At 54.4% G+C, this 21,703-nt stretch overlaps 7 protein-coding genes across 7 annotated transcripts; 4 read left to right on the top strand and 3 right to left on the bottom strand.

Moving 5' to 3' along the window:
• Positions 1-196: 196 nt before the first annotated feature.
• Positions 197-2,784, top strand: CLAFUR5_04977 (pH-response regulator protein palF/RIM8; the record flags this gene model as incomplete). Its single annotated transcript, XM_047904125.1, has 2 exons — positions 197-664; positions 724-2,784. The coding sequence occupies 2 exons, from the start codon at positions 197-199 to the stop codon at positions 2,782-2,784; spliced, it is 2,529 nt and encodes an 842-aa protein (XP_047760965.1).
• Positions 2,785-6,780: 3,996 nt separating this feature from the next.
• CLAFUR5_04976 (Sensor histidine kinase RcsC) lies at positions 6,781-9,513 on the top strand (the record flags this gene model as incomplete). The annotated part of the gene is made up of 1 exon (XM_047904124.1): positions 6,781-9,513. One exon carries the CDS (start codon positions 6,781-6,783, stop codon positions 9,511-9,513), a length of 2,733 nt encoding a protein of 910 aa, XP_047760963.1.
• Positions 9,514-10,141: 628 nt separating this feature from the next.
• Positions 10,142-10,825, top strand: CLAFUR5_04975 (uncharacterized protein; the record flags this gene model as incomplete). Its single annotated transcript, XM_047904123.1, has 2 exons — positions 10,142-10,476; positions 10,528-10,825. 2 exons carry the CDS (start codon positions 10,142-10,144, stop codon positions 10,823-10,825), a joined length of 633 nt encoding a protein of 210 aa, XP_047760780.1.
• Positions 10,826-11,910: 1,085 nt separating this feature from the next.
• CLAFUR5_20294 (uncharacterized protein) lies at positions 11,911-12,792 on the top strand (the record flags this gene model as incomplete). Its single annotated transcript, XM_059463130.1, has 1 exon — positions 11,911-12,792. The coding sequence occupies one exon, from the start codon at positions 11,911-11,913 to the stop codon at positions 12,790-12,792; it is 882 nt and encodes a 293-aa protein (XP_059318982.1).
• Positions 12,793-13,289: 497 nt separating this feature from the next.
• CLAFUR5_04974 (uncharacterized protein) lies at positions 13,290-13,864 on the bottom strand (the record flags this gene model as incomplete). Its single annotated transcript, XM_047904122.1, has 2 exons — positions 13,290-13,418; positions 13,706-13,864. 2 exons carry the CDS (start codon positions 13,862-13,864, stop codon positions 13,290-13,292), a joined length of 288 nt encoding a protein of 95 aa, XP_047760894.1.
• A 1,141-nt stretch (positions 13,865-15,005) lies between these two features.
• Positions 15,006-16,367, bottom strand: CLAFUR5_04973 (uncharacterized protein; the record flags this gene model as incomplete). Its single annotated transcript, XM_047904121.1, has 2 exons — positions 15,006-16,182; positions 16,243-16,367. 2 exons carry the CDS (start codon positions 16,365-16,367, stop codon positions 15,006-15,008), a joined length of 1,302 nt encoding a protein of 433 aa, XP_047760896.1.
• A 1,547-nt stretch (positions 16,368-17,914) lies between these two features.
• On the bottom strand, positions 17,915-20,710 carry CLAFUR5_04972 (Calcium permeable stress-gated cation channel 1; the record flags this gene model as incomplete). The annotated part of the gene is made up of 1 exon (XM_047904120.1): positions 17,915-20,710. One exon carries the CDS (start codon positions 20,708-20,710, stop codon positions 17,915-17,917), a length of 2,796 nt encoding a protein of 931 aa, XP_047760895.1.
• Positions 20,711-21,703: the final 993 nt, after the last annotated feature.

Below are 21,703 nucleotides of genomic sequence, written 5' to 3'. Positions count from 1 at the left end.
CACCACCACCAGGTGAGCACCACCACCACGCCTCCCACTCGACCATCGCCTTGGCATCGTAACATTCACTCGACTCTGCACGCGCGCAGGATCGCATACCGACACCTGCCAACGCGCATGTCGCCGCCCGTCGGCCCACTGCCTCTCAGGCCGCCGCACCGGTAGGCCACACCGCGATTGCGACTGCGGTGGTAGAATGCCGCAGACTGAACGCTCTCCTTCCGTATCCTCGACGCCGCGCTCCGGACGACGCCTGCTCTCGCGCATCACATCGCCCTTCGCCAGCAAGACGCGCAACGTCACCGATTTCTACGTCCAGATCCCCGACGTCCACAAACAGTACGGCCCGGGCGAAACAGTCTCGGGCGCCGTACATCTGCGAGTCGCGAAACCGATACGCGTGACGCACGTGGTGGTCTGTCTGCACGGCTATGTGCAGGTGTACAAGAATCCGGGCTGTCCGCCCGCCGATGGCTATCGCGCGAACAGTACACAGGTCGGAACGGGCAGAGGCAGCAGGACAGGCGAGTACTTCGGCAATGGCTTCGCATCGCTGTTCGAAGACGAGGTCGTGCTTTGCGGAGATGGAAAGCTTGGCGAGGGAGCATACCAGTTCGAGTTCAACCTCGAGTTTCCAGATCGCGATCTGCCCAGCAGTATATCTGTATGCCTTATCGCCCCAACCCCAGGCCGCGCGCCAATCACGCTGACGAGCCTCCACAGTTTGAGCGAGGAACTATATCCTACATGATCACGGCCACCATTACGAGACCCACCACTATCTCGCCCACCATTCAGTGCGACCACAAGGTCTATTACGTGGAAAGCATAGACATCTCATCACTACTCCCACCCAAGGCGAGGACGATCACGCTGGAAGCAATATCGCGCCGGACCAAAGCCAAAGGTCAAGCGAGGAGACTGGTCGACAGCGATCGAACAGGTCGCAAAGGCGACTCCAAAGTGGGCTCAAGCGAGCGTCGAGACAGTCAGACCTCATCATCGCCAAGTGTGGCCCCAAACGGCGAGCGCAGCTTGCAGAGTCCTTCACCCAGCGAGCAGAGCTTCGATAGCTTGGTCACGGGCAGTCAGGGTCGTCCCTCCCACCAGGAGTCCAATGCCACTTCTCCGAGACAGAGCGATGTCAGCAGGCAGACCACCGCCAACGGCAACTCATCTGTCACTACTCGGACCATCAACGCCACGGTTGAATCAATGAAAGGAGGCTGCCTTCGCGGGGATCACATTCCTGTCAAAGTACATGTCAACCACATCAAGCATGTCAAGAGCTTGCATGGTGTGATCATCACGCTTTACCGGCAAGCTCGAGTTGACATGCATCCTTCCATTCCACTGGGTCCCACCGAGAAAGGCAAGGAAGCCAGATACGAAGATTATTACCCGAAATCAGCTACAGGTCTTGGCGGATTATCCTTGTCTGGAGCGGGATCAAGTCACATGTTTCGGAAGGACTTGTCTCAGACTGTTGTGCCTCTCATCGTGGATCCAAACTCGTTGACGGCGGAAGTCACTGGTAAAGTACATGTGGATGCGGAGGAGTTCCCGACGATATCAACGGTACCAGGAGCCATGATCAGCTTTCGGTACTACATTGAAGTCGTAATTGACATTCAAGGCAAGCTTTCTACTCAAGACCGCAACTTGGGCAATCTTGGCGGCTTGGCCAATACTTTGATACAAGGCCCCACGACCCCTGGTGTCGAGCGAGAACGAACCGCATACACTGGTTCTGGAACTCCGTTGATCGACACCGCCGGCTTGCGACGTGACAAGGGCGTTGTATCGTGTACGTTTGAGGTCGTCGTTGGAACGAGAGACACTGAGCGCAATCGCAACAAAGGCAAGCAAAGGGCGGAGCCCGTCGCGGACACTTCAACCCAATCAACCCAGCGGCTCCCGGCCAGTATGCCGGCTCAACAGGATGCACAACCGGGTGCTGACCGGAATGGAGATCACGCTCAGTATGCTAACGACTGGTATGGCTATGATCAGGGTTACGACCCACATTTTTACCATTATCATCACCAATATCACCCCTCTACACGACAGGGATATCAGGTCCATGAAAATGGTTACCATCATCCGATGACGAACGGCAACGGCTATCATGACTACAACGAATACGCATCGCCTGCATACATTGCACCTCCACCGATACCCATACCGGCCCCTGAGGACGAATCACAGCTGACGGAGAAAGAACGTGTGCACCGTGCCGAGCAGCGACTTTTGCCTAGTCAGCCACCTGACGCTGATGGCCAAGCAAGTGCGGGCGCTGCTCCAAGTGCACCGTACCTACCAGATGAGCAACCGAATGGAAGCTTTGCGGCCGCGATCGCGCCTCCTGCATTCACGCTCCATCCCCCAACTGCGATGGTTAGCTCATCCGCGATCGGCACTTCCTTCACTCCTCTTGACTATGCCAGCAGCATACCCTTACCCAGGACACCGGTGTATGAGGAGCGGGAAGGTCAATCATATCTGCCGAGTACGCCGGCTTACGAGCCACGAGATGGCGGCGCGCTGACACCAATACCATCGAGGACATTACCACCGACTGACGACAAGCGAGAACTAGAGAGGAGAAATCTTCAGATGGAAGCGTCAGCACCACCGAATGATGATACTGAAGAAGCGGGACCCTCAGGTGTTCACGCACCTTCAGCGCCCGTGCTTGATGAGAATGAAGAGCTGTATGGACTTTCACATGACAGCCATGCTGATGCGTCGGCGAGTTCGGAACTGCCGAGGTATGAGAGGTAACAATGATTATGGCGTTTTGAGGTGTAGGGTATTCGGCATGGCCTTTTAGCTTGAGAGCTGGAGGCACAGCTTCTTGGACCTGGGGGCACTTTTGATTTATTGCGCGAATTGCACGATACCACGACCATATCGGTCACAATTGGAGGTGGAGTGAACTGTTGCAAAGGATTTGATTGTATATCCTTTTGTCGCATGTATGGATCGGTGAACGATGTTGAGGGTGATGATTTGTTAGTAGGTCGTCTTTTTCCCCTTCTACGTTCCTGTGAGCCATGCAATGAACTCATGGTGAGGTCTTGAATCAGCAACAAGCAGATGTGGTCATTGATAGCGCAACAGACGATCAACGTTGAACCAACGTATGCCCTGGCAACGATAATGGTCGTGGCAACGATCACGGTCGAAGCAAAGCGTACATGGATAGGAAACTGGCAAACCGTTGACCTGACCAAAGGAAGAGCCTGGTCGATGTTGCGGAGCTCTCGTGATCTTAGGTGCAATCGTCTATCTCACGGCAACACATTGCCTCGGAACGATCAAGTAGTCGCATTGCATTCCACCATGTCGAGACGGGATCATTGAGGCTGAAGAAGAGTTGTCAAACGGTATCGATCGAGGATATTGTGGGCACGAGGCAGAACCAACTACCTTCAGGGCCTCATCATGATGGCCATGATATGGCCGATATGATTACTGGCTGGGTAGCCGGATGTAGTGGTATCTTCGCCTTCGAGAGCCAAAGAGCCTGCAGGTGGTTATGGCGTATGGAACATGCGCTTCTCAGGCATGGCCAGAGGATGCAGGATATCGTGCCGTCCACTCCTCGACCCTTTCGCTTTGCAACACAGTCGCTTGATGAGTACGGATCGAATCTCGTACAGAAGGTGTGTGGTCTAGTCGCTGGTAGATGGCAACAATGGAGATGCCATGTCTTGCAGGCAGGCTGATTCTAGACCCAACGCCACCGCATAGCAGGCTTGACGTGCTCCAGACTTCAGCCTTCTTGACACGAAACGTCATGTCTTGATGGTCTGTTGGGGGTTTGTCGGCTTTGATGACCTCGTGTATTTGTATGTGCCGTGCTGGCTTTGATCGGTGGATCGATGGATAAAGGCGCCATGTGCTGCAGGAAAGCCATGTGGCCATTGAGGTCTCGGCTCTGGGCCTGGTCTGGGGTTGAGTATGTGCCGTGTGTGTGTTGTGTTGGTGGGTCTGGAAGATGGTCTCTTCGGAGGAGACCAGGTAAATGCAGTGTGCTTGTGTCGATACTGTTGAGAAGGTGTGTTGGAAGCCGTGCATTCGGGACGAGACGTGATTATCAGACTCTGCAAGTCAGCTCGTAGTCCTTGCAACACCTCACCATATTTCTACATCCTCATCAATACTTTCGTGAGGTATTGACGCATCGATCTGCCAATCTGATCATGTCATCGTCGTCCCACCACTTTGCTTAGCACACTACCTCAACCCCAAGCAACCCTAGTACCGGCAATTGCACACCTCTCCCAACACCTACCAGAACGTCGCATGCGGCTGCACGCAGCCTTCCAAATGTCCCGAAGCAACGGCTGCACACCTTCCAAGCTACCGTCGCATCATGTTCCGCCGGCCCAGTGACACATGTGCTGATGCTACACAGCGGGAAGCCACGTCCCACGACACTTTCATCGTACAGATCATCGCCGGGAACAATCTTTCCTAATGCACTGGTCAAGTCCTGCGACACGGCGTGCTCGACAAGCTCCGAAAGCTCGGTGTGTGCACATGGTAGCCGCTTTGTGCTCCCGATTGCTTGACGTTCGTTGTGGTGGTTTCGTACTGTGTGGTGCATTGGCTAAGGGAAATGATTTGTTTCCTCGACGATACAGTAGCATTGATGTTCGAGGCGGGTAGAGTGCTCACGTCGTTCGCACGCCAGAGTTGGCTACACGTCCACTTGAGGCGTGAGTATTGTTAGCATAGTAGGAGGCACGCGCTGCCAAGCGCAGATCCGAGTTCGGTTGCTCCACGGCCAACAAATGCACCATGATCATCTTGCCATTGTAAGTGAGAGCTGCATGAATTGCGATGGCGCCGCAATAATGCTTCGCACTGGTTCGCGCGCACACGCACACACACACACACACACAGTATGAATGAGTTCAATATTCGTGTGGAGGTCCAGGTCCAGTGGCTGCTACCGAACAGAGCGAGCTTCATGCCAGGCGAACGTGGTCCCAGAGATCTGGCCAACGCGGGACTCTCAACATACTCGAAGCAGGACCCAATACAGGGCATAATGCTTGTTTGTGGACGTTCTTCTGGATGAAGAGCTCGAGCTGACACCTGACCGATTGACCCATGCGATTGAGCACGATCCACTGTTACAGATTGAGATCGGATCGGAAGTGGCTATACCCATGTCAGCCCTCATGCGCCATTTGCAGGAGAACATCATCCAGCGGAGCAATCAGATACGCAAAGAGGTTGCCGACTGAACATCTTATCGTCGATGATCGATCAGTAAGCTGGCCCGCAACAGTGAGTACAAAATCCGAACCAGGGATCTGTAAAGCTTGTAGGAAGACACCGGACCTAAGTCCTGTGTCGCAACCACTTCATTGGGCTGTGCCGGTCCATCCGGAGGGCAGGAGATGGAGGCTCTTCTGTCAACCATGGAACCTCACGGTGTGAGCCGGTCGCGTAGTTCAGCCTCATCGGCGATGGCCTAGAGCCGCGTTGGTGGCAGTAGAGCTCGATTCAATGTTACATTGAAGGTCCGCCTTCGAAGTTTGCGTTATCAAAGTCTTGCAGGTGAAGAGCCATTGCGCACGGGTCCTGGCGCAAGAGATTGATTGTCGGCGCTTTGGTGGCATCTCGACCCGGCATAAGATAAGTGAGCCCAGTCACAGGCACAGCAGGGAGACATTATGCAGTCAGAATCCAATCTATGCAAACTGTCCAGCCGGTGTTGGTCCATCCCACGTGACGATGAGCAGATTTTGGGACATGTTGAAAGGGTCGTAGGTCTGGCCGTGAGCTGCAAGGGTCAAGGGCGATCGCCATTTGGGGGTGTACACGGTGTAGTCTGGACTCAGCCGGAGAAGCTCAACCTGGTCAGTTCATCAATTGCGAATATGCTTGGCAGGGTATTCACTGCCGTTTGTGCATGCCTATTGCCTGAGCGCACGAATGGTCGTGTCGCACAGGCTGGCCACGGCGCACTCGATGGCGAAAAGATCAGCAAAAGCGTGCTCGACATGACCAACCACAGTCGATGCAGCATGCGGCCAAGAGAGGGCCGCTGCAGTCGAGCGGGCTCGAGTGCCGGTGGGTGTGGTCTGGACCGGTCGTTTGTCCCCGAAGAATGCGCCTCACCGCGCTTCACGCCTCCAGTGGCCTCTCCCGTCTGCTGGAGCCTGGATGCAACCTTGGAAGTTGGATCCACTCGCCGTCGACCGTTGGCGCTCCCGCTGCCTTCCCAATTCACACCTTCAGACGACTCCAGCGCTGCACATGTGGACGTGACAAGACACACACACTACTCACACTACTCACACACTCACACACTCACACACTCACACACTCACACAACAACCATCTGCATGCTGGCGCTTGCTGCCTGCAAATCCGACAAGCACACACGTTACACAAGCACCACCTCTCGCTGCACCTCGCACCTGCTGATTTCCCGCTTTCAATCCCGAACCCGCACATCCCTGCTAATCAAACCGCGGGCCCAGATACGGATACCACTGACCAGATACCCTGACTGACCGAGCCCGTGGAAAGCTGCACCACCGCTCCCTTGCTCGTCGTTGTAAACTTGTGCGAGGTCCGCAATTAATATCCTGAGCCCTACACTTCGTCGTCATCTACAACAACACCAGCGGGTTTGGCAAGCGTGCACTTACGAGTGCACTTTACTCGCATGAACACGACTCTCCCAACGGCAGCAGGTGCGCGCGAGAGGGTTGCGAACGCGTGGCTACTAGCAGCTCACCAGGAGAGACGGGCATGAGTGCTAGCAGTGGGGAGCAACCAGACATGGATCGAACGACCATTTGTTTTCCCCAGCACGGCACTCAAGACGTCCTGCAACATGGCAACCCCCGATTCGAGCGGGAACTGGCTCGCTTGTATTCGCCGGCGGAGAGCAGAGCACTGGAGCAGCTTATCGAGCTGAAGAAGTCTTTGAGGCAGCTGTCAACAGATGACTTCTGGGGTGCCCTCACCGAGGGCATGTGCAAGATCCTGGGTGCTGAACTCTGTTTCGTGATGAAGCGAGTTCTCGTCGACGACCAGCATTCCGCCGTCGAGATGCCACCGCTCGGAGAGCCTGGAGCGTGCATGATGGCCACCGCACTTCACTATTGCGGTCGAGACGGGACCAGAAACACCGCGAAACAGACCAAGTTTCATGCGTATGGCTGCCCATGCGCGTACATGCGCCACGACAAGGTCTTTTGCATTCCAGATCGTCTGAACGAATTCATCACGAACAACCCAAACACTTTGCCGACACCTTGCGACGCTTACATGGCCGTACCATTGTTTGAAGACAGCAAATGCTTTGCACACTTCGGCGCCCTGTGGTCTGCTGAGAGTGCCGCTCAAAAGCCGCTGTCGTGGGCTTTCACTGAGCTGATGATGCATTCACTGGAAGACATGATTGCCTACACCTTACTACAGGGTGCGAACTTCGTCAAGCCAGCGGCCGCGCTGACCGAGAAGAGCCGCATCATACCGCACGATGCAGTCACTGTTGCTCAGTCTCTGCGACCCTACGCTGGCAGTCTGTCACATGAGCTCAGAACGCCCATGCAAGGCATCGTGGGGATGCTCGATGTCATGATGGCCACCGTCATGGAGGCAGCGGAGACTCAGAGCGACCCTCGAGTGCGCAAAGTCTTCGAGGCATTGAAAGACAATATCGAAGTTGTCCAGGACAGCTCAAGACGAGCAGTTGAGGCTGCTGATAATGTCGTTCATGCCTACGACATGGACCTGAGCGTGCCGGAACTGTCGCTACCATTGTCCGAAGAATCTGCAGACTCTGCATTGCCATTCTCAGCCACTGCAGATCGACGGCCGGAGATCTTGGTCGCTGGCCACAATCTGCCATTGGCACGGCCAAACAAGCGGCGGCGAGATGACGCGTTTCCGCAAGCAACTTCTCGCAATACAAGTGATTCCAACCTTACCAACAAGCTTGCTCGTCTTTCTCGCGGTCCGTCTTCATGTCGTTGCTCGGAGCCTGACGTCAAGCAAGGAGTTCCGCAAGCCTTGGATCTGCACAAACAGTCTGTCATGGGAGCAGAGTTAGCGGACGTATCGACTGACGAAGATGCAGAGCTGGCCAGAGAGGTGTACAGTGGTGCCAGCAGGATTATCGCTCCAGGACTGCGCCACACAAGCCTGGGAGATCTGCTGCAGCACGTTATCAACGAAGGACTGAAGGTTGGAGGTCGACCAGATTCGGCAATTGCCGTGGAAACAGCACGGGGCGAGATTATCGAAGTACGGACCCGAGGGTCAGATGGCACTGCTGGATTCAAGACCATCGAGTGGAGTCTCGACCCCGGTGTTCCTAGCACCATGTTCATCGACGAGAGAGATCTAAGCAAGCTCATATCCTGTGTCTTCTTGAACGCGCTCAAGTTCACAGACAAGACTGATGGCCTGATCAAGGTGGATGTCAAGCTCAGCAACCGTAGTCGGTACATCTCCATCAGGATCTCGGACAACGGACCTGGTATTCCTGCAGCATTCTTGCCTCGACTTTTTCAGCCATTCGCTCAGGAAAATGGATCAATTACGAGATCGAGTGAAGGCCTGGGCCTTGGTCTCCTGGTGGCGAAGGGCATTGCAAGGAAGCTTGGTGGCGATCTGATGTGCCTTCGGGCAGAGACCACTGGATCAAACCGTGGAACGGAGTTCGAGATCAAGGTCCCGATCAATGCGGGGGATACTATCAGCAGGCCGGCGTCGCCGTATCGGTCCCCTGTACCACGGCCTGCTCGACCGGCGATGTACGAGTCACAGCACATTCGACCTCTTCCTGCAGAGCCGGGCAGTCCTCGAAAGCTGACACGAGCACTTCACGAAGCAGTCTTCCAGAACACCTTCTCGAGACCTCCAACAATGGTCTCACCATCAACGCCACCATCACCAAAATCCCACATTGGCGTGGAGGTCGCCTCGAGTCCGCCAATCTCACTGCCATCACCACCGAGCGAGAGAGAAAAGGCATCAGCCCGTCGACGTGTTCGAAAGTCTGTCATGAACCCGGAGATCGACCGCACACTGTCGACGAGGTTCCCGCTCAACTTCCTGGTTGCCGAAGACAACAAGATTAACAGAAAGCTATTGGTCAACATGCTCAGCAAATTCGGGTATAAGAACATCTACGAAGCACACGACGGCGCAGAAGCAGTACGCCAGATGTGCCAGCCACGAGACGAAGACAAGCATATCGACATTGTTCTCATGGACTTGTGGATGCCACTCATGGACGGCTATGAAGCTACGGAGCGGATACTGAGCATGGAAGGTGTTCAGCAAAGCCGCAAACCGACAGTTCTGGCAGTGACAGCAGACGTGACAGACAGTGCCTTGGAACGAGCTGCGGGAGTGGGAATGAAGGGCTTCATGACAAAACCTTACAAACTGCTGGACTTGCAGCGGTTGATCACAGAATACTGCGCCAGCCACCTTGTGGACGAGACGCTCCTGGCTATTGCTGCTTGATGATGGTAATCTGTCTCGGGACGATCATGAAGAACTAACTCGGCAAGCCCGAGAATGAGACACGGATCGGTGATGACCGAAAGGAATGATGACATTTGGGGGGGGGGGGCACCCGACACGACACGACCACGGGCTTGGGAGCGTCTATGCACATAATGCAGCCACGTGGGGTTACTATTGACTTGATCTGGTAAATACCGCTTTTGTACAGTTTGATTGGCAGGCCGGAGAAGGAGTAGACTGGGATGGGAGGGGACAGGTGTGTACAGCTTTAGATACCCAGAGGATATAGTCGCTTGATACAGAAGAAAGATCTGCAGCATCAATGGCTTGCTTTGCTTTGCTTCGAAATGCCGATGCTTGGGCATGCAGGTAAGCGAAGTTGCTGAGTCGCGCGCGCTCCGTATGTATTGTATCATCCCTTGCTTGGACACATGGGAAATCCCGAGCGAGTGTCTTGTGAAAAGTGACAGGGGTATGCGGCGAGACCCGCGCTAAGCGAAGCCTGGGACTTGGAAGTGAAGGCGCGACGATGTCTCGAAGAACAACATATCTACATCCAAGCAGACACGCTCACTACCACACCAGCTCTACCAGCACACTCATACACAACGCATCCTCGGCCATCATGACAGCCGATCACCTCATCACAGACCCCACCCTCCTCTCTGTCCTCCGCGCCGCTGAAGAAGCCCGCCGACAATGCCTCGAGCTCACGGATCTCATCGCGCAGAACCACGCCGAGGAGCCTTCTGATGAGCAGTTCGACGCCCAACGTAAACTCAACGCTCGTCTCGCGCTGTTGCGGGGTCTGAACAGGAACGCCGTGAAGAGCGTCAGGACCACGAAGCAGGAGACCACCGAGGCACGCCAGGAAATTGATTCGTTGCATCTGGAGCTGCAGAATCTGTACTACGAGCAGGGCCACTTGAGAGGGGAGATAAGGGGATGTGAGGGGTTTGAGTGAGCATCCTGCCTCAAAGAGCTTATGTGTAGTGCTGACCAGTGTCGAAGCCACAAGTACACCCGCCTTCCCATGATCTCAACAGAGGAATTCATCGCCCAGCACCCAGAACACGCCGACTCCAATGAACACGACCTGACGCTCGCGCGCATCGCGGATGAACACGCTGCTCGCCAGGAACTGGAGAAGCAACGGCAGGAGCTGGGTAAGAGGAAGGAGGCACTGGTCAAGGAGACGAATCTGAAGAAGGAGGAGTTAGGTAGACTTGACAATGAGGTGGAGAAGTGGTTAGGTGGGCAGGAGAACGTTAGGAAGGTTTTTGAGAAGAGGGCCAAGGAGGGGATCTAGTGGTGTCTCAGAGGTCGCATGGCAAAGTCTCGCAAGGGAGGAACGTCTCGCAAGGAAGGAACGTCTCGTAAGGAGCGTCTGAGGCATTGGAAAGGTAGTGGGGATTACAAGAAGGTGTTGGAGGACAACGCTATACAGAAGGGTCGAAGGTGGAGTGCTGACCATGCTGGTACCGTGTTGACGCTGCGAGGTGGTGGTGATGCGCCTTCGGCTGAAGGCCTTACCTTGGGGGATGAGGAACCTGTGGGACGGAACGCATTCGAATTGGCACGGGGTCTGTATGAGTCCACCTACAGTCAGAAGACTGTTGCGGGCACAAAGGCTGTTGCCGACCAGCCTGTCGCGGACCAGCCTCCGGCGACACCACGACTTCAACCCCAAAAGGACAACCGTGAAGATCTGCCAGACCTCTCTCAGATTATATCGGCAGGCGAGAATGAGCTGAAGCTATCGCCCCCATCGCCATGCCCTCCACCGTCTCCACGCCCTCAACCTTTGCCCTCGCCTCGACCTGACGTCCGCAATCCCAATACTGGCCTCAAGTTCCCACGATATCTTACGCCCAAGCAAGTGAACAACAGGATCAAACAGAGCATCAAGGAATACAAGTTGGAATGCGAACTTGATGAAGCCTACAAGTGCTGGAATGACAGGCGATTACATGGCCGGCCATGCAAGTGCAGTGGGCGGTTGCATCCCATATTCCGCACACAATTGTCGATCCCAGACGTCGTTAACCGTTTCAAAGCCTAGCGTGCTATAGCGCATCAAGACGATTGGGACCTGAGGATATACAAGTCGCTGAATTGACATTGGTACCCCGCTATCAATGCCCAAGAGCACAGTAGCTATAGCTATCGCTACGCGGCGAGTTCATTCTAAGCTTCTGTAGCTGCAGACCATACCATAGCTACAGATCTCATGACTTCATGTCCGCATCTGTATTCCAAACAACTACATAGAGCCCGGCCAAGCTCCCTTCCAAAGGACCAATGCCGCGGAGCTCCCGCAGTATAAAACGACCGACAACTCACCCCAAATCGCAGGCGTCCTAAACCAAAAACACCACATGCCCAAACGTCACCATGTCCTCCACCACCACTACAGGCTCAGGCATTGGCATGTCCTCCTGCTGCCTCTCCGGCAAGCTCGCAGACACGACCAAAACCCCCTCAGGCAAAGAAGAAGAAATCGGCGGTCTGCAAGTCTACGTCGCCCGCCCTGAGAACGACAGCGTAACCAAATCCGTCATCTTCCTCGCCGACATCTTCGGTTGGCGCCTCCCTAACGTCCGCCTCCTCGCAGACAACTACGCCAAATCCGGCTTTACCGCTTACATTCCCGATATCCATGACGGCGATTTCCTCCCTATTGATTTCTTGGATACTGCGGAGCCACCTTTGCCGAAGAGGGAGGCGAGGAGCTTGACAGATTCTGCGGCCGCTACGGCGTCCATTGGGGCGATGCTGGGGCCTTGGTTGATCAAACATCGAGAGGCGGTTGCAAGGCCGGTTATTGAGGGGTTTATTAATCACGTCAGAGGCGTGCCGGGCACGGATAAGGTGGGTGCCATTGGGTTTTGTTGGGGCGGGAGGTATGCTATTCTTGCGGCGCAGAAGCCGTTCTCGGGTGCCGAGGGACGGGGTGTGGATGCGGCGTATGCGTGTCATCCGAGTCTTGTTGCGATTCCGGGAGATTTCGACCCCGTTGTGGTACCTCTCAGCTTAGCAGTGGGAGACAAGGACTCGCTGTTGAGTAATGAGCAGGTCGAGGAGATTAGGAGTGCGTTGCAGAAGAAGGAGAAGGGCGAGCAGGGGGAGAAAATCTCGGCGAGTGAGATTGAGGTATATCAGGATCAGATTCATGGCTTTGCGTTAAGGGGTGATTGGAGTGCGGCGAAGGATAAGAAGGCTATGGATGAGGCGGAGAAGCAGGGGATTAAGTGGTTTGAGAAGTATCTGGCGTAGAGGGTGGGGTGTGGTGCATTCGTAGAGGAGAGGGTGATAGATCCGTAATCGATGGTTAGAAATGGCAGTGTACAATCATAGATCTTGTGTCATGCTGTGCAATCTTGTCAATCGAGTTGACCAAGGGGCAATCAAGAGCAAGGAATAATATTCATCAGTCGTGTACTGCGCCTTCCGCATTGTTGGCGTCGTCGCTGTCACCTGGGGATGCATGAAGTCTACGCACTTCATATTGCGGATGTGACCATCATAGTGTAGTGAACATGTGCGGAAGCTCAGACTGCCTTTTGGCACTGTGGCACATTTGTGCAAACGAGGAAGTGTTGATATCGAGCGTGGATAGTATCAACCCATGTGGTGAGTGTCGTTGGTGGAAGCTAGTAGCGTCACATGGCCGCCGAGCATTCTTCGCCGAAGGACTTGCTCTAGACCATACCAGCCAGATTGAAAGCCTTCTGTGCATGGCCAGTGACCCAAAAGCATGTCGTGTCTTGACTTCAATCGATGCAGGCATCGTCATCGTCTGTGAGCATCTCCACGCCGAGTGTTGGATCCAAGCTCATGTTTTGCAATTTGCCTCCCTCTACCCGAGTTTGCGAAGTGAGATCTGCCCGTGTCAAAATGGCCTGCTACTGTCGAGCTGTGTTTGCATTCTGCACGTTTGTGTTCCTTCTAGGTCGCATGTTTCATGATCTCGTATACTACCAATTTTGGCATGAAACTAGCTCTGGGTGGTAGCACTTTCTGGATCGATTACCCGGCATTACGGCGAGTCAACCGCGTCGATGTCAGTCGGTATATCTATCAGCCTTGCGGCTCCCCATGTGCTATAAGCATACCAAGCTCGCCTTACTAGACTTTACACGTCAGCACGAGTAACGTCGAAGTAAGCAATCTCTGACATCTCACGTACCCGAACAAAGACCAATGACATGTAGATGCAGCTCTCCCTCGTGCTTTTGCCAATCTTGGCAGCCTTCGCCATTGCGTCTTCCGTTATGGATGAGCGCATCGTATGCCAGAACGATTCTTGCTCCAACCTGGGGGCTCTGGTAGGCGACGCTTGCACCATTGATTGCGTAAGTCCGGAGACCTAGTAAACGTTCATGGTATGCAGACTGAGAGCGATGAAAACAGCTGGGCGTTCAACACGGCACTTGCAAGGACATCGGCTTCGGTGGTGTGGCCTTCCTGGCATGTTTGGATAGGACCGATTCTGTCGGTGGTCCACTTCCACTGGGAGAGAACCTCTGAGCAGTCGAGAATAAGTTCGGTGTTGCTTCGTAGGTCGCATGTTCGTAGCTGCTGTATCATGACAAGCTGCAGTACTCTGAATGCTGTGGTGGGTTTCCCTAGCTCACATATCACTGTAGCTTAGTGAGTCCCTACTTTGCCCAGGTCATTGACTTGAGCTGAGATCCATTCCTTATCTCGTGGTAGAATGCGGCCACGTTGTCGGGGTGTGCGAGGCTGAGCTACTACAACCATGCGTCGTTCGAGTGGGTGGCTAAAAGCTTGTCCGTGCTTGTCGCTACGCTTGTAGCGATGCTCGTTAAAATGTGCTAGACTTCGCAAGGTCGCTCGGGTGTTAGCCGGTGGTGCTGATGCTCTCAGCGAATCCCCAGTTGTGACTTCGAACAGCCATCATTGCTGGATACGTGCAAGGCTTAGAAAGCCGGCCTGACTTTGCGGAGGCTCGGATGTCCTTGCTTGGAAGCATAGTATGTGCGTAGATGTCTGAAGCGACATCACCGACTATAGGATCGGAGACGCTCAAGCCTCGAGGACCAGCTTCTGCCCCGGATACTTGCATCTCCTGACAAGGTAGTAGACGACTAGGTAGCAAACGATGATCAGCTACACAGTGCAAGTAAAAGCAGTCGTGTTGGATCCGCGGAAAGTATGCATCCACGCATGCTAGTATCTGGTCAGGGTTACGAGTGCTGACACTTCGGGCGACCATGGGCGCTCCCCCGAGAAGCTGAAGCGTGCTCTTGCTCCATATGGATGATAGTAGCCGGGGACGATATTGCCGCATGTTCGCTGGCGCGCTCCAATCCAGTATAGTGCAGTCTTTTGGACCGCGTAGTGCTACCGATAGCACATTGGGCCAGTACGCGGTCCAAAAGACTGATGCTTGGCGGTAAATATGCGTCAGGTGCAAGGCCCGCGATGTTCCTTCGACGCTGATGGTCTGCGTGATTTCTGGAGCTTCACCCGCGACTGGTACGTTTTCGACTGGCGCTGCGGTCACGACTTCTACCGGCTCCAAAGCCGCTCGAGATAGCAGTCCTGCTGGTGCCACGATTGTGACCGGCACTAGTGCTGGAATCACCCCGAGTGAGCGATTTCATGCCATGCGTGCCGGCCTCTTTCTCCCATTGACTCAGCTGCCAGAAACTGTCGGCTTGAGAGGAACCAAATATGTGCGTGTGGTCCAAAGCCTGTGCCGGTTTCGCGATCTCGACTTCTTGTTCAACGACGCATTCCACACGAATGGCGCCGTGATCATCCGTCGTTTGCTGCGAAGACGAGTTCGATCTGCCGATGAGCGCACTCTTGCTGGTCCACCTATGATCTTGCTTGGTTCGCACAGTCGTCAGGTGGATGGTGTCGTGCTGTCTCCTGCGTGGCTTGAAACGCTTGAGCCAGGATGCCGCATCTCTGAGCCTGTTCGCAGGTGCCGTGTTCGTCACGCGAGGTGTCAAACGGACAAAGAATGCCTTCAGCGTGGGCAAGCAGGCACAGACGATTCCAACGTAGACCTCGTTGGCACTCAAGATGGCGAGGGTGGCGTTGTCGTAAGATGGATCGTGCGAGGTAGCAACCTGTACAAGTGACTGTACCCGTATCATCGCTAGTAGACAAGGTAGACCAGCAAGAACAAACACGCCCATTAGCATCGCCTTCTGGCTTTGCGGCAAGCGCAGCTGGTTGATCCACGGTAGTGGCAGTACGGCAACAGCAATATCCAGTGCCATGCCCATAGAAGAGTTGAACAGCCAGATGACCTTTCGATTAAGGCAGTACTCGTCTGATATGGTCGTTTTCCAGTATGCGTCTATCGGTTTGCAGAAGAATACTGTACTGAAAAATCCCCAGGTCTGGAGTGAAGTGTTGACCGCGATCATGGCATACAGCACCAGCCATCTCGTTCTGCGACCGTCCGCTTGCGGGAAGATACGCATGCACTGCAAGATAATTGAGAGTCGGGCGAAACCTATGGCGAGATAGTAGAGCCAGATCGCTACCCACAGGCTCTTCATCACATTCTCGGTGTCAATGTCTGCCACCTGTGAGCCACGCTTGCCTAGGCCGTAGTGTACTTGTGACGTGATCGCAAGCGTCATGGCCAGCGCAAAGGCAAGTGCTATTGCCACAGTCCAGTCGCTGGAGAGAATGTCAGGACCGTGGCTGATGCCAGTGCTCACGATGGATAAATGGACTCACTCAATGCCGCCGTTTCGAACCAGGAGATAGCGTGCGTACAGCCGCAGTCCCACGGCCAGGGTCGCTATAGATGCTAGAACCCATATTGTCGCCACTACAGCTTGACCTGATGTGTGGTTTGTCATTCTTCGTCGTTAGAGGCACGACATGCGTGCGTGCAGAAGGCGAGAAAGGTTGGAGCGACATGACCAACGGATAAAGGGCCCCGTCCTGCGATCAATGTGGGATCGTGGAGTTCCCTGCCATCTTCGGAAGGGCGGGTGTCAAACATGGCAAGCTCTGGCGCAAGGCTCGAGGATATCCCGGTTCATGGCCTGTTCAGTTTGGAGAGCGAACATGAGATATCTTCACGGTTTGTCGCCGCCCAAGGGCGTTTGGGGCCATTCCAGCGTGTCATTACCACCGCTGCCTCCCGCCTTGTGCTTCCTGGACGATGCCGTCGACTGGATGTTGTTGTGCTCTGAATGGATCAAAGGGCTAGAAGCAGCGCTCATGGATCACAGTGTCAGCAAATGCTTGCTGAACCTTATACAGCTTGTCCATGTTTATGCATTGTTCTGGAGCGGACGCGATTCGCGGACAGTATTGCTTGCGTTTCATCGCTGAATTGCAGGTTCCACTGGAAGTCTGGAAGGAGAGTCGAAAACTTTGTCCTACCCGACATGGTACACCAGCATCAAGCAAGTTGACATGGCCAGACTCGGGAAAGCAAAACTTCGTGGCAGAAATGTACAGAGCGACAGGAAAGACAACAAAATGTGCTGTGGCTCCTGAGTCCTGACCGTGCTATCATCTATGGCATCGCGAAGCGACGAGCTGACCATGCGATATACAGCTTCCGGCTGTATAGCAACGTGTTGTAGGCCAGTCTCGATCGAAGGTGGAGTGGGTCTCGATGCCTTAGCTAGACTAAGTCTTGATGCCTTAGGCAATATGGACCTGTTGATGATCGCCAATGAGAAGCCGGCTTGGCATCGTCCTGGAGGCCGGAGCTGAATATCGCACGCTCACCATTGCCTTCGCAACACAACTTATACCACTCCCCGATGTCCCCTCCAAAGAACTCCTCGACCTGTTTCAAGTGCTCAATGGGCCACGTTGCAGCATTATACGGATCCGCCCATCCCTGCGAGGTGATGAGGATTCCACCACAGTCGCGGAAGGAAGTGACTCGAGTGAGATTGGGAGAGATTGAGTCGATCAGAGACCGGGCTTTCTCGTCCAGGACGTCGACGTCAGATGCCCAGTTGAAGATGTCAGTGTCGTAGCCGGTGCCATTGAAGACGAGGTTTTGCAATATGGGGATGCTGAAGTCCCGGGCGAGAGAGCCTCGCTGTTGTTCCCACTCAATCTCACTACCTACTAGAGATAGCGAGGTTTAGCCTCGAAGCACCGGATGTGGAGCCGCAATTTGTTGCGGCAGATGTGGATAGGATCTGTATGAATACCTCGCAGTAAGGTCACTTTACCAGTAGACCTCTTGCTTACCAACAACATTCCCGATCGTAAGGCTGTACACCATAATCATTCTCATTATCGTATCGTCTCTACAGATGCCGAACGCGGTGTGGGTATCATGCAAATCAGCAAATCGCCAACGCCGCGCTGTACAAGTAATAATGTCTATGCTCCCTCCCTGCTCTTTCAATCTAGATCCGTTTCGTCGTTTGTGTTATACTGCAGCATTAATAGCATCAGCCGCGCCTGCACCTCGATTGCAACGACGCTCATGCTCCGGTGGTCGATCATACTCTGGCGCTCGTTCGCCGTCTTCGAGGTCCATAAGGCCCTCCTCTTGCTCGCCGGCGCCCTCTCTACGGAAATCCTTGTCTGCTATCCATACTCGGCCGAGTGGTGCTACGAGACTAGGATTCACAAAGCGTGTCACAACATCAGGAGGCGTGGGTTTCTTGTGTCTGATCTTGTGCTGTACAGCTGCTTGTGCTGTCTGTACTGGGTCGTCGTTCGCCCAAATGTTCCTTTCAGGTGCCAAGTTCGTACTATTGAGGCTTGCAGCGTAGCTGAGAGGGGCATCCGGACTGCCATGTTCGTTGGGCTCGCTGTCGCTTCTACCCAGCTCGTGATCGCTGTATCGTGGATCCATGTCGCTGTAGCTCTCGATCGCTTCGCCACGTTTAATGCTCCGCAAGGCGATGAACTTCAGTAGCGGCTTGTAGGTCTTGCCGTACACAATGCTGATCCAGATGGTGGCAATGACGAGCGGTACCATCATGACACTTCTCGCAACGGCGCCTTGGAGGATCAGTTGGCCCGCAGTGGCGAGCTGAAAGAACACCATGCCGACAAAGATGCGATCGCAAATCATCCCCCACACCCTGCCACTAGTCTGCTGTCGATGGTCCATGGCGTACAGAAGCTGGTACTTGTACACAAAGTGTCCAAACGCGAAGTAGATGAATCCTGCCAGCAAGACTTGCCAAGAACTGCGGAGCACCGAGTAGACCATGCAGATGATGAAGATGAGCAGTGCATTCGGTAGATAGAAGCCATAGATGAAGATCGGTGGCTGCACCAGTTCAGCATAGTCGCGCGGCGTCTTCGCGCCCATGAGGAAGATGGGGTACAGGCTCATACTTCCGACTTCCAGTAATCGGAACGGGAACAGCCCAAGACCTTGAAGAATGATAAAGTTCGTGTAGAACGGCAGCAAGTTCTGCAACGATTTGGCGAGAGTGTACGCGACCTTCTGAATGTCTCGGATCGCATCGCCAAATTGCGCGAAGATCTGGTAGAACTTGGATGCTGTTCCCAGGATCGTGAAGATGACGAAGAAGTTGAAGAAGGTGAAGAAGAAGTTCTTCGATATTGCAGACAGCTCGACATCTCCACTAGAGATCATGCCTTGGTACCAGGATAGCCAGTAATAAAGGTAAGGCACGAGGACTGTGAGGAGAGATGCAATGGCGGTAGGCAGCTGTGTGTTGACCAACGCGCGGACGTTGTCGTGGTTCTTTAAAACCTCCTTCAGACCTGGAAACACTCGGCCGATGGTCTCCACGTTCAGCAGACCGGCTATGGGGACGAAAAGCGCCGACCAGAAGATGGTGAGCAGCACGATGAGCACTGTTATTGACCACGAGCGCACCATGCGACTCCTCCGGGATAGGTATGTATTGGGCCAGATCACATCTGCCGGTTCGGGACTCTGGTTCGCGATGAGCTGCAACGGCGAGGGGTCCAAGACGGCCTGTATTGTCATCTGGCAAGAGGCCACCGAGTCCAGTGTCACAAAGGCCAGAGGTGTAGGCTCATGCTGTTCTCCCCGCAGGCGCTGAACCTCTTCGTCTGCGGTGCGTAATTTCTCCTCGTAGTGATCGATGGCATCCACCTTGTGTCGTCTCAACCGCAAAAAGCCATGTCGTATGGTCGCTTGTGGTCGCGTCTTCGAGTACGGTCGCGCAACGTTGTCGTTACCACCGGCTCCATTCAATGGCGAGCTCTCGTCGTCTTCAGCGGCGAGTGCGCCGCCTCCAGGTCCAGGCGGCGCTGGCTGCGCGATAGGTAACGTCTCGCCATTTCGCTCGACCCTGCGATCGCTAAGGTAAATCGTGTACGCCTCTTCTAGTCGTCTTAATGTGTCCATTCTCGATGTCATGGCCTGATCCAGCTTCTTCCAGTTTCTGCAAAGCACCACGCTATCCACTTTCCCGATGTCCAGGCTCTCGACGAAGTCTTTCACTCGATCTTCATCTTGCATGTCGCGAGGAATGCCACTGAGTCTTATCGTCCTGTCGGTGATGGTGGTCTGCGCTCCGAGGAACTCCTGCCGCACTTCGATGACTCTCCTCGTCTCGCTGACAATCAAGTATATGGCCAAGAGCGAAAATAGGTACGCGAATATGATGTACATCCAGAGGTAGTCTGTTTCGAGGTTGCCCGGAAAGAACGGTACTGTGCCGTTCCACGTTCCATTTCCGCTGCTATCATTACCCTGCAACACATGCACTGATCGCTTCATGCTCTGTCGGAATAGCGACAACGACTCGTCGGTGTCTGTGTCGTTGTCGAAAGGGTTATTGTCTTCGTCGTCCGGGTAGGCATCATGCACCGGCTTGATCACAACCAGGCTCAGGACTCCCGCCAGGCCCAAGAACTTCATGGCCATGACGAAGAAGCGCAGGAAGACATATGCATCAAGTCCTGCGCTGGCCAGCACCTGCTGCTCCGTGATCTTCCACAGCGGTATGATCCAGCCGAACAGGGTGGCAGGTAAGTCCGGCAGCGCCGTCGCCTCATCCTTCTGGTGCTTCCTCGCAGCATACAGTCCCGGCCATCGCGGTCGTAGCACGCAGAAGGTGAGGAAGGCGACAATGCCGAAGGTGATGGAGATGAGGATTTGGATCGTGGTTGCGCGCGGATCGGTGGCTCCCATCAATTTGCCGTAGTCTGGATCGCCAGGATCATCGTCCGGGTCCTTTGCGAGGACGAGCGTGAAGAGCTCGGCCATGGTGTAGGCTGCTCTGCTCAGGTTGTGTGTAGGTGCGGCAGTGGTGCAAGCTGCAGGAATAGGATGCTGGGGCCATGACGCGCGAGACTACGGCATACTATAACTCCTACATGTAGACTACCTGTGTCGCGGACGGCAGAAGGTCCAACCAACGTGAGCCTGCTCTCCTCGACTCTTGGTGGGACGCGTCCACGACGCCTCACAGCATTGACAACGGTGACAACGACACGAGGCCATGGTGTAGCATCTATCCTACATCACACACCACTATGACACGCTTCCCTGCATGTCCGTTTTCGTCCATGGACACCTCGACAGTTGGCATCAGCCTGGCCCCATCTCACTCCTGATCAACAAGCTCAACCGTACAGCCCTGGCGCGTGAACGATACTTATGTAAGCTTGCACTGTTCTTGGCACGCACCGAGCAGCAACGCGCTACGTACACCTACACACACGCTGACAGCGAAGTCTCCCCCCCAGGCCTCCCTCCTGCCCAGGTGCCCAGCTGAAAGAAAACCAGCCGATCACGATGCAATTGTGTGGGGCCCCGGCATCAACAGAACCCAGACCGAAATGGCCATCGCTGGGAATTGGCGACAGCTGTTTCCTGGCACGAGATTGCCGAATACGATCGCCAATCAGGCTTTTTCTTTCTTCCTGTTTCCCGCGACGACTGGAATGCGAATGGCGGCGTCGGATGCATGCCCGAATGGCGGTGAGCTTGCTGATACTTATCTTGTGGTTTTCGTCGAAGAATCGGGATGTGGGACAGTCGATACGGGGTATTGAAGTAGAGATTGGAATAATCAAAATGATGCTGGAGCTTTGATCTTCACTCGGGTGGGTTGTTATCTGTCACTTGTGGTGAGGGGGAAGTGGAAGTAGGCTGACAAGACACAAAATACTGGTCTGACGGAAAGAGTGTCTCTCATTGAAGGAAGTCGTCAGTGTACATGTGGGGAAGTTTCGACGCAGAAAACACTGTCAGGCT

The sequence above is a fragment of the Fulvia fulva genome, chromosome 4, assembly GCF_020509005.1.
Source record: "Fulvia fulva chromosome 4, complete sequence".
Lineage (NCBI taxonomy): Eukaryota > Fungi > Ascomycota > Dothideomycetes > Mycosphaerellales > Mycosphaerellaceae > Fulvia > Fulvia fulva.
Note: the sequence above shows the minus strand (reverse complement) of the source record. Positions and strands in the feature narration are given on the sequence as shown.